An 11,486-nucleotide genomic window follows, 5' to 3' on the forward strand; every position below is an offset into this window, starting at 1 on the left:
GCACATCATTTTAATTTGCATAATCCAATTACCCGACCAATAGGTGGACAGGAATGCACGTGACTCAAGAAAGTAATGAGTCGAGATTATTCAATAGGGAAACCAGTTTGGATAAAATTGTGATAAGTGTGCGGTTCTTTAAGTATACGTATGATGGGTTGGTTATTGCTAAATTTAAATTGCGTGCTAAGACTTTTTTGTTGCTGGCAATCTTTCACACATAGGAAGCAAGGAAAAATATAAATCTTATTAATAAAGATGCGTATCACTTAGTCCGAATGTCTTTAAGTGAAATTCTGTGTTCATTTCCTTTGAACCCACACAAAAAGAAATGTAGGCCAGTTACGTGTGCATTTAAACAACCGACACGGCGTGAACCAGCGATGACGTAAAAAAACGATGACCAGTTAGTATCCAGGGAAACGGGCTATCCGTTTTATAAAGTAAAATTAGCATTTTGAAATTATTTTACGTCAAATAGGGACTGTACTCAATAGTGAAACGCCTGCTGAGATTGCAAACCCAATCATTAAGCTTTTCAAATTTGGAATCGGCCCCATCTTCTTTAATTTTACAAATGGGTCAAACACGTCTTTCTGATAAGTGATCTTCAAAATATTATTGTACTGTGCCGTTTGGGGGTTGCATGTGCCACTTAGTTTAGCGTCCTAAACCTACACACAAGGGGCAAGGTATAGATAACAGTTATTAATATTATATCTACATGTATATAGGACTAAACAACCGACACAGCGAGTCCCTTCGTCGTCTGACGACGCAATGCGCCAGCACAGACACTGCTGGCGTGGTAAGCCCACCACATACCTAAACCCCGGTCATTTCAAAAAGCGTACATGTTGGTTCTTCCCATAGACTACTCATTCATTTGATTCAAAAAAATCGTAACATTCTTAAACTATTACTATTTGCTATTATATGCATTATGTAATGCTGTGTTTCTGAACGTATGCAAATAATATGAATTGAATTGAAGAAAAAATATTGAGTTGAAAGAATATTTTGGTCTTCACACGAGTTTCCAATTGTGAACAAAAAAATAATGATAAAGCTGTAATCTTTCATTGAAGCAACCACCCACACTGGTCAATTCATCAGCCCTGGAGGGAGCGAAACCATGGGGCTTTCCGGTACGTCCTCTTCAGCCCCGACGGGTCAAAGACCTGGATAAGCACTGGGATCCTTGACTATATCGAAGGTAAGAGTCTCCCCTGAGGGAGAACAGATCAACGGGGATAATCCCACTCTCGCACCCCACATTGGCAAACACGCCGTGGGATTAAACGATGCGTGGTTTTTACATGATCGTTTATAGTGATCTGTAAAACAAATAAGGTTTGGTCGACGCGTTCAGACGTGTCCTATGTAAGAAAAACAGTCTTTTGTTGCCAATTGCAGAATTTGTGCGGGTCCTTCTCTATGGTTTAATGATAACATGGACATCAGTTGGGCACAGTTCATAATTATTGTAAAACTAGAAACAGAGGCTAAGTCTCTCTGGATTTCTTTGTCGATTTGTTAAATTTATTTTACTTTCGTATCTCAATTCATTGGCTAAATTTTACTTTCCAAACAATAGTCATGAAAGAACTATAAATTAGACTAAAGTTGTTGGAAGGAGCAGAATCGTGCGTACGTTCAACTCATTAGTTGGAACCAACTGTGTTGGTTCTGAGAAGAAGTGGATGGTTCTTTTTGGTTCCTTTCAGAACCAGTTATTGTTGGGTTCTTCTCAGAATCAACACTTCTCCCAAATAAGTTGTAAAACAATACTTTTTCCCCCAAACATTTCATATGCCCTAATGAAACCATAAATCACGTCAAACTAAAGTAATTTTAGGAGACAGAATCGCATAAAACTCATAAAACCAACTTGGTCCGGGGAGTTTGAATATTGGCACGACTTGCCCAGTCTGTACTTGCGATGGAGTACACTGTGAACTTGAACTATTAACTGGGGTCAAGTCCCTCAAACATTATCCCCTATCAAGTGAGTAGTGATACTTAGGTCCCATTGGTTTTTGTAGGCCCCCTACACAGTTTCTGGAAAGGAAATGCAAGTTTTGCATTTTCCCTATGCGTTTAATAAAAACAAACCCGGCCATGTAGAGGATTGTCTTTAAAAGATGTTAACTTTGCACCGGTGATAAATCAACTTTACAAGTAGTAAATAAGTGACCACGAGATTCGGGACTGAGTGTTCCCGTAAACAAAATGTAAAAGTTCCGTGACGTTGCATTATCTAATCAACTAATGAATAATGAGACGATAGAGGGCGGTATTGACATCTCATTCGTCAATTTCAATGTAGTCGTTCTCCATCGGAATTTCATACGCGTTCTCCCTTCGAAAAGAAAATAAATAAACAACGAATAATTAATAATTAATCAGAATCCTAAGCATTACTTGGAAAAGAATCTTCGTATCACTAGACTTGTAAATTAGGCCACTGACTGCGTGAACTTGTTGATTTTAAACCATGGAGCAATATTGCTCCATCTTTCCTTTGTTCCTAAATTCACAAAACTGGAAGAAAAAAAAGGAAAACGTCCTCACTCTTTTTGTTTCTTCTGTGACTTTTTGCTTTTTCTGCCCGCTGGGGGAGATGGCGGATCCCGAAGTCTATGAATTTCAAGATCTTCTGAGCTAGAGGTCAAAATAATAAAGAGTTCATACTAAACTGTTTTAGTCATCTTCGGTTATCACATCAATGCTTCATATTTGGTATATATCTTGTATATTTGGAGTGCATTCTTTCCAATCGAAAAATACTTTTGACCGGGCGCTTCCATCAGGAAATGTCTTGCATCATAATGTTTATGTATACAGGTTTAATTGTTTATATCTTGCATTAATGACGAAACTCATAAACATAATAAAAATACTGTCAAAAATACGGCGAATTCGCAAAATAAATTGAAGATTTTTTAATTGTGGCGTTAATGTCGAAATTAGGCGGTTATAATCAATGTACGTATAATCAATAGAGGGCGCTGCTCAGAAGGAAATTACGGCTTGATTTCGAGTCTACACTAGTCGTCAATGTTTTCATTTTAGAAACTTACCCAGGTTGATTAAGCTCATCTGGATCAACGTAACCATCATCACTATCATCTCTGTCGTCAGCTTTCTTCTTAGATTTTCCCTTCTTCTCTTTTTTCTTCTTCTCTTTTTTCTCCTTCTTTGATTTTTCTTTTTTCCTGGAAGAAAAAAAATACAAAGGGGCATTAGTTAAAAATTACTGTACCGTTCGTGTCCTACTGCGCAATACGGTCCCAGGGCCGCCCATGTCAGAATTGAGCATAATTCTACATTCAGTGGGGCTTCATCCATTTCTTGGTCAGTATGACAAGAATAATGCACAAATTACCCAGAAATGGGACAAGATGAGGCAGAATAAAACTTCAAGTTAAATTCTTTGGTGCCATATTTCTGTCGTGGAAATCTGGCTAAGACCCCTGGGACCTGGATTTCGTAAAGCCCGTGGTCATAAACTTTGCTAAGCACAGACAAATTGCTTGCAGAAACTGGTTACCAGCCAAAATTCCATAAAGTTTACATTGTTAAGTAACTGGTGCCCCAGCACTCATTTTGTTTAGCAAAGAAATTTGTAATGCGGGTAGTTTCAGAGTTCCCACTGCCGAGAACGCCAGCTCGGACGACACAAGGGTCAGGTTTGAGGAAATTATTTTACAATTATAATTACCGACAATCGGTTTGAGCATAACTATTTCTACTTGTTACTTTTCTTTAGATGATCCGTCGACCTCTTCATAGATGTGTTCATCTTCATCGTCTTTCGCTTTGTCATGCCTTGGACTAAATCGTAAACAAAAGGTACTATATCAATTTGACTGCATGTATTTAAATTACCATGGAGAAATCAAGAATTGGTGTGTTATCGTGAGAATTGAGGTAAACCCCTCCCGGATCCCCGGTACGAGCAATGATTTAAAATTCGTGCTCAGTTCTGGCTAGCCTGAACATCTGACGTCACACATCACCTTTGACCTCGTATCACTACATACGGCGTTTGTGGTTCTGGAGATTATCAGTTAAATCCAACGTACATGTGTATTATTATACGTGTCCACACCTCTTGCGATTAAGGACAGGGGACGTCTATGAGTTGGCTAATTTAGCCAGACAACCCTCCAATTGAAGCAAGAAAGGGGGTGCGTGTTTTTTATTCCAACTATTCAATTCAATTAAGAAAATTAATAGCTCAACGCGAAAAACCTTTTCAATACAATCGTAAATATATCGTGTCTACTTACGGAGTCTTAGGTGGGCGTGAACTACTCTTTTCACTTTTCTCAGTCTTCGATGAATCTTTCCTGTGAAAACAAGAAAGGAAACTAATTCTGTTTAAAAACCACAGGTTTTTTTAATAAATAAAAACCCCAACACACTGTAGGGACAGAACTTTAAAATGGCTGGGTCACGGGATCGATCCCAGTGTGGGTCTTTGGGACGGAAGGTGGCAGCAGACTTACCGGGTAAGTAGTCCATTGTTTATGGTAGTTCGCGCGTTCTCAGAACTACGTAAACACTTGAAAATATTACCTGGTAAGTCTGCTGCCACCTATAGCGTAACTTTCTAAAGTCTCACAATCAATTTAATTGTTCATTATATAAAATAAATAGTTTGCTTTGTCGAGCATCTCATAATATTATACAACACAATTGAGGCTCTACCGATAGGAAATCTTATGTTGTGTAGTACAAACCAATAATTGGAGACAGTGAATGAGAATTGGACCAGAGAACGTGATATCGATAGCGCCCTCTAGGGTGTAGAGTATTACTTACCCGAAAGCAAACCTCTGTATGAAAACAACCACTCCACCCGTTACCAGTGTAATAGTTATACCAATTACGATTCCAATTATAGGTGACGATGATCCGCCTATGTATTTTGAAGAGAAAAACAACAACACCTTAACAAACTTTATGCACACAATACATAATTTTAAGTTGAGCTCCCGCTCCTCTCCTTGGCTGATCTTCAGCAGCTGTGCATCATAGTTTTAAGATGGCGGCTTGGTGACGTCACTGCATAACTTGGTGTATAGGGCTATGCTCGAGTGGCGTATTTTTATACGCAACAAACCAAACATATTATTGGTGGAGTACTTTTTTTGTTCTTTTATCTTTTCTGAAAAATTGTACTTAATGAACACAGAAAACCTTCTACACAAAAGTGAATGACAACCACCAGGGCTTTGGTAGCCATTCTGGATCTGGATCTTGATAGATATTCTCATAAGTCATACTCATAGCTCACATTATTAGAACAAAACAAGAAGTGTGTTCGGTGTGGTTTAGTTACTTGCTGAGGAAGGGTTAATGGTCTTATTGTCCGTGATGGATATGATGTCTGGTGGTGTGTTCCACTCTTTAACAACTGTTTAGGGTGAAGGATTATGAATGACTCTTTTTGAGTATTTGGAAGCATTGTTTCATTGCATTGTGTAGTGTAAAGACACTAGTAATGTATAAAGTTTCCATTATTGTAAAACTATTTTCTTAAGGACATAACTCTCACCTCTGCATGCAAGTTTAGCCTCTAGATAGTTGCGGCTCTTGCAGTCGATTCCAAGACATCGTTGCCATTCAGGTTCGTTCGACTCGCAAGCTGACGGGTCTTCACAATGCCGATTAAGCGTCTTGAATCCAATCCCGCATGAGACATTGCACTCACTCCAATCCTCGAATAAAACAGTATTGACGAGGCTATAATCACCCCCATCACCAAATAGCGAAGCAGGATCTAAACCACCATCCGCGTCTCGTTTCGATCTCACATTTTTCGGATGCTTCTTGATTCCATTTCCTTTGTGTCTGGCACTCTCAAGGAGAGCGAGCCTTTCCGTCAGACTGTGTAGTTTCTTAGGGTTTAAATCGCCCGTGTCTAGCGAAATACCTCCGCTGGCTGATAGGCCCTCCAATATTTCATCGACTGTCATGCGTTGATCATGATGCAGTTCGGAATCTCGCGTTTCTTTTTCTACAAAATGAAAGAAAATAATAAGATAAAGCCTAAGGCCCATATAAACACAAAAACGTGCTCAGCAAAGAAAAACATTGTTTGGCAAAAACTGGGTAGGCCTTCCAGTCATAATCCCATTAAGTTAACATTGTTGCAACTATAGGCACTCAATTTTTGCTTGTCAACAAAATGAATGTTGTCAAGTAGAACTTTCTGTTCAATAGCTTTATGAAGTTGAGCCCCGCGGATCTTTGAAATTTTAAACTATGTTGTACAAAACTTGACCTACTTTTTCTGTTTGATGGGCTGCCAGATGCAATTTCCATACAGCATACAACGACAAGGAGAATAGTCCAAGTTAACGGGGGATGGCCGTCTGTCTTCATTTGGTTCTCAGCTGACGAGATCACATTATTTGTACATGTTTGTCATCAAAAACGTAGATGAGTTTCTGGACTGGAAACTGTGTGGACATCAAACCTTCGTGCATCATTCACAAACCGCTTTTTTGTTGTCGAAAAAATTCGATATTTTTATGCGTGAAGCCTCTGCGTTGGACGCATTGCTGCGTGTGACGCGCTCAAACCGCAACATTTGTTGTAATATTATTCATTTTATTGGGCTCTGAGATAAATTGCAAAGAAAAAAGCTCAAAGATACAAGCAAGAAACAAAGTCGTGACTTGGCATATAGATGTTATACAGTCCAGCTACTTATAAGAGTGAACACGAATGTGCCGTTTAATGCCCAAATATATAAATAAAACTAAATATTTTTGATTCTGCAATGAGGATTGTGTTTACAAGAGGGTGTGCGTCTGCAAAATACGAGTTCAACGGTGCACGCGTGACGGTTGGTACGCACCACGCGTGGTTGGAAGTGGTTGGTTGTTTGTGGTTTTTTAAATTGTTGGTTGAAGGTTGGCCGGCTCTGGAGTGGGCAGGTTGGTTGATGTTTTGTGAATATTCTTTAACCCGGGTATTAAGACAAGACTGCTTCAAATAATATCAGAAACAGTGCAACACAAATAAAAAGGTTTTTTCTAAAACAGATACATCAGTTCAAACAACATGGCCATGTTTATTTATACATAAAACACTTGTCAATAAACGTATTTACTTGTTTAATGTTTGTTTTAACTAGAGCTGGATATTAACCTAAACGGTTTAAATCATTACATTGTATTTAACTCCTTGACTCGGTTTGTTTGGGTTTTGTTGGGTTTTTTAAAAACTACTTTACCAGTGGTCTCAAATTGAGGTTCTATAATGTGTACTTAATAATTATTATGATAACTAGTTGCATAATTGTATACATGTAAACCATGCAAAAAAGGCATAAATCACAAATTATTCCTCCTACTGTCTCACCATTTCCATTAAGTTCATCCACTGTGGTTTTGAGTGATAATAAAACACCAGCCTGGAATATGATATCATGTAGTGAATGCATATATACACGGGACAAAGTCAACCCTCCTACTGTGTGACCACTCATTATCATCAACTGTGATTTTAAATGATGCACTCTGCCAGCACAATGTACATGCTTGTTGAAGGTTATTGAATGCAAAATGCGTTCTTTATTACCATAAATAAAAAAGATTACCATCAAGTAAGACTTAACCATAAATGAACATTATTGTCTACTTTATTCAATAAGTTCGCTCTACTTTTTAAAGAATTAGCCATCCGTTTGTGAAACAACTTTGCCTCTCTTATTGTTTAAAAGTTAAACTGGTGTTTGAAGGAACACTGATGGCTCAGGGTTGTTTTCAAAATGGACCAAGATTCTTCCCTAAAAGTAACACTCATATGGACATCACCAGGTAAGGACAATCCAATGACTCGTTACAGACTTATCTCTAGACATTTTTACAAATTGATTCAAGAAATCCACATTATTATTAGCAATGCCTGGGTGTTATGAGACGATTGTTTAGAAATGAATGGTTTCTACAGGGTTAAGATGAAGAATGACGTCTACAAGATGAATGCCACTGATGATCAAGGCCAATGCCACACACCATGACATCCAAGCTGTTCCCTGGCAAGCTTACATTCAATAAATACTTCATTTTGATTTTTATGCAGTTCTTGCCACATTTCAAAATGACAACAACTTATCGACATTGTGTTTATATTTACAGTAAATATAAAAAGAGAATGATGAACTCATCTGGATCCAGCGTGACTCTTGACCGCTTTCTTTGTGCGTTGATACCAGGATCCGATATCCGTCTGATGAAGCATATCATTAAACGCATCCAGACCCTCTATTGAACTAAGTACACCATAAACAGCCTGTGAAAAAAAAAAAAAAAAGATTAATACCGAACATCTAAATTGGCTGCCAATTTACAGCAGGTCTCAATTAACAGCAGATCTCAAACCTCAGAACAGTCTATTCACCAGAAATATTTGCTATGAGACCAAACTGCTTACTACTTTTTTTTACTTACAGTTTTCTGAATTTGATAGATTAGAGCTACCTCTTGCCACCGGGCTAGCTCAGTGGTCAAGTGATGAAACATCAGGGATTCAAATCCCAAACGAGTAATATATCTACCGATTTGTTGTCACAGGACTTGAGAAAGTACAGAGCTTAATGCATATCCAGATAAGGGCAAAAACTAAATAATATTCTTTATCCTGGATGCAGAATTAACATCTAGGTTTGCTTTCCTTATAACTATGGCCACATTTTTTATATTGAGAAGACATATGATACTTGATAATATTATTATTAATAAACAATACTCAGTAGTCAAGATTCTAAACAAAGATATTTTACCAGATCAGCAAGGTTGGGTTTTTCTCCTCCCATGAATTTACGATCTCCGACAGCCACAGTCCAGTCTCTAGCCGCACCGTACAGACAAGACCTTACATCATCGTCCAGATTGTACCTAAATTACAACAAGAAAATGGCAACAATAAAAAAGACGACGACCAAATAACTAAAAGAGGAAATAACTCACTTTTGTTTTAAAAGAATCAAACACTTTCAATAGATTAGGGGGGATTTCTTTAAGAAGTTTTAAACCTAACCAAAAGTAACTTAAGATTTCTGTTGCTTAGCCCTGCAATCTTCTATATCCAACAAATGTTAAGAACTTGCTAGAAGGGATTTTGAGACTGTCCATTAAAGGAACACGTTGCCTTGGATCGGTCGAGTTGGTCTTTGAAAAGCGTTTTTTGACCGTTTATTATAAAACGCATATGGTTAGAAAGATGATGTAAAAGTAGAATACAATGATCTACACAAATATGCCTCGAAATTGCGTGGTTTTCTTTTTACCTCGTCCAAAAACACGGTCGGCCATTTATTGGAGTCAAAATTTTGACCCCCATAAATGGCCGACCGTGATAGTTCGCGACGTAAAAAGAAAACCGTGCAATTTTGAGAGATACTTGTGTGGTTCATTATATTCTACTTTTAAAACATCTTTCTAACCATATACATTTCATAACAAACGGTTTCAAACGCTTTTTATAGACCAACTCGTCCGATCCAAGGCAACGTGTTCCTTTAAGGATAAATTCTCCCCCCCCCCAAAAAAAACACCCAAAACTCACTTCTTCTTGAGTTTCTTGGCGACAAAGAACATCCCCATAGCACCGGCATACTTGATGACAAACTTCTCGATGGCGTTATATTTCCCGTGGCTGGATATGTAGGAGAATGCTTGAATAGATTCTGAAGGATTGCGGTAGATGTTCGGAGGAATGTAATGAACTAAGACATGATCCACCCATTCTCGCCATTGTTTCTCTTCCCTGAAACACAACCAATTTATACAAATTTAAGCCATTTTAGAGTTCAATATTCATAATATATTTGTAATATTTGTAATATCTTATATTGTATGTTACAACTCACAACTTCACAAGTAACAGAGAGGCAACTTTAAACAAATTGGCAAAAAACATGACACTTTTTTTCATTGTTTTTCAGTTTCTCCAGTTTAGGACAACAAACATTTTTAAAATAACTGATGGAGCCCGAGCTGCCATTTCGAATAGGCATCAGACACACCTTATGACCTTTGACCTCAACGTACTTACTTCTCGCTCTCAGACCGTCCAGGAGTGCCTGTCATAATCTCATATTTATTAGCAAACTCAGTCGACGCTTTCTTGTCTTGAGAATTGATCTGAGGGAAGAAGCTGATAATCCTCTGGAAGTCTTTTTCCTCGGTAGTCATGAAGGTTGTCAGGGCACTGATGATGACTGATGAATCATTCATTTGCTGCAAGCCAAAAACAAAATCAAGCAAAACCAATGAAGCATTCAATTTGTGTATATACATGGAGTTGGGTCGGGTTGGTGTAGTTAAAATGGTATCTTTCCTAGCCTTCCACCTTGAACCAACCAGTTTTAATACAGCCTATACATGTATATGGCACTATGTGTGGACTAGATTTTCAGTCCCTACCGTACCTGATTAATTGCATGGATTTGTCTTTGGCTAGCTAGTGAAGTGATGATTATAAGTTAACTTTTCCGAGAACCCTCGGCCTCACAATTAGGAACATCAAAAAATAAAAATGAAAATACACTAGCCCAATTCAATGGCATTTTGATCATGACAAGAACCCTGTAAAGCTCCTGCTTTAATCTTTTTGAACACTTTAACAGAATTTTTACTATAAATAGTAAGGTTTATTTGTCAACAAAAAGTACATATTTATTTTAAAAATCTTGAGCAACTTACTGATTTGTTGCCGTCTTGTCCTTCTTGCACCAGGATTGGTACTTTACGATATTCAGAGAACTTCACTTCCTTTCTTCGGATGGGATCCACTTCGACAATCTGATAAGGAAATCCGTAGAAATCCAGAAAAGCCCTCAGTTTGCAGCAAAATGGACACACTTGATACTGGTATAGAGTCAGCTTCAGACGAGAGGCATCTCCTTCTGAGAGCAAACGTTGACCCGTCTCATTCGCGGTAGACCGCACCAGAGTCTGGGCGCTCGCCGCCGAACAGAGCAAATATCTTCGGGGGTTCTGCTTCACCAGGACGGACGAAAACAACAGACCGGTCGCTATCCCGACTCCTGCGCATAGATTTTTCATGGATTTACCGGGCTTCAATTCTTGCCAAAAGAAACCAGATACTTGCCTAGCATTGTTGGCGCCTATCTGTGGTCTCAATAAAGCATTTTGGTTGAATTTGAGTAATGTATTTCGTCGATTTTTTAGGCTTCGGAAGATCGCACGGGAAGTTGTGTAAGTCGCCATTTTTGAAGTGCGCCACCTAGTGTGATTTTTACAGCTGATAAAGTTTGGGAAACGATGTGGCAGTATCATTGACTTGGAAAAAACAATGCTTCTTCTTATCTCAGGATTGGTTGATTTTTGAGACAGAATTGCACATTAATAGTTGGCCATGCCATGTAGATAGTTTTATGGAAAGTGGGAAAAAATCACAAGTCTATAAATATAATAGTGTCACTCAAGCCTACCATTTAA

General features: G+C 38.3%; 2 protein-coding genes across 2 annotated transcripts; both read right to left on the minus strand.

Annotated features, from left to right (window-relative positions):
- Positions 1-1,520: 1,520 nt before the first annotated feature.
- LOC139948194 (uncharacterized) lies at positions 1,521-6,433 on the minus strand. The gene is made up of 8 exons (XM_071946259.1): positions 6,300-6,433; positions 5,567-6,028; positions 4,831-4,927; positions 4,296-4,355; positions 3,763-3,837; positions 3,084-3,218; positions 2,575-2,664; positions 1,521-2,362 (listed from the first exon to the last, which is right to left on the minus strand). Exons 1-8 carry the CDS (start codon positions 6,394-6,396, stop codon positions 2,308-2,310), a joined length of 1,071 nt encoding a protein of 356 aa, XP_071802360.1. The 5' UTR covers positions 6,397-6,433; the 3' UTR covers positions 1,521-2,307.
- LOC139948193 (prostaglandin E synthase 2-like) lies at positions 6,300-11,272 on the minus strand. The gene is made up of 5 exons (XM_071946258.1): positions 10,728-11,272; positions 10,078-10,262; positions 9,589-9,789; positions 8,804-8,918; positions 6,300-8,313 (listed from the first exon to the last, which is right to left on the minus strand). The coding sequence occupies exons 1-5, from the start codon at positions 11,253-11,255 to the stop codon at positions 8,185-8,187; spliced, it is 1,158 nt and encodes a 385-aa protein (XP_071802359.1). The 5' UTR covers positions 11,256-11,272; the 3' UTR covers positions 6,300-8,184.
- Positions 11,273-11,486: the final 214 nt, after the last annotated feature.

Source organism: Asterias amurensis, chromosome 15 (assembly GCF_032118995.1).
Source record: "Asterias amurensis chromosome 15, ASM3211899v1".
In the NCBI taxonomy this organism is placed as follows: domain Eukaryota; kingdom Metazoa; phylum Echinodermata; class Asteroidea; order Forcipulatida; family Asteriidae; genus Asterias; species Asterias amurensis.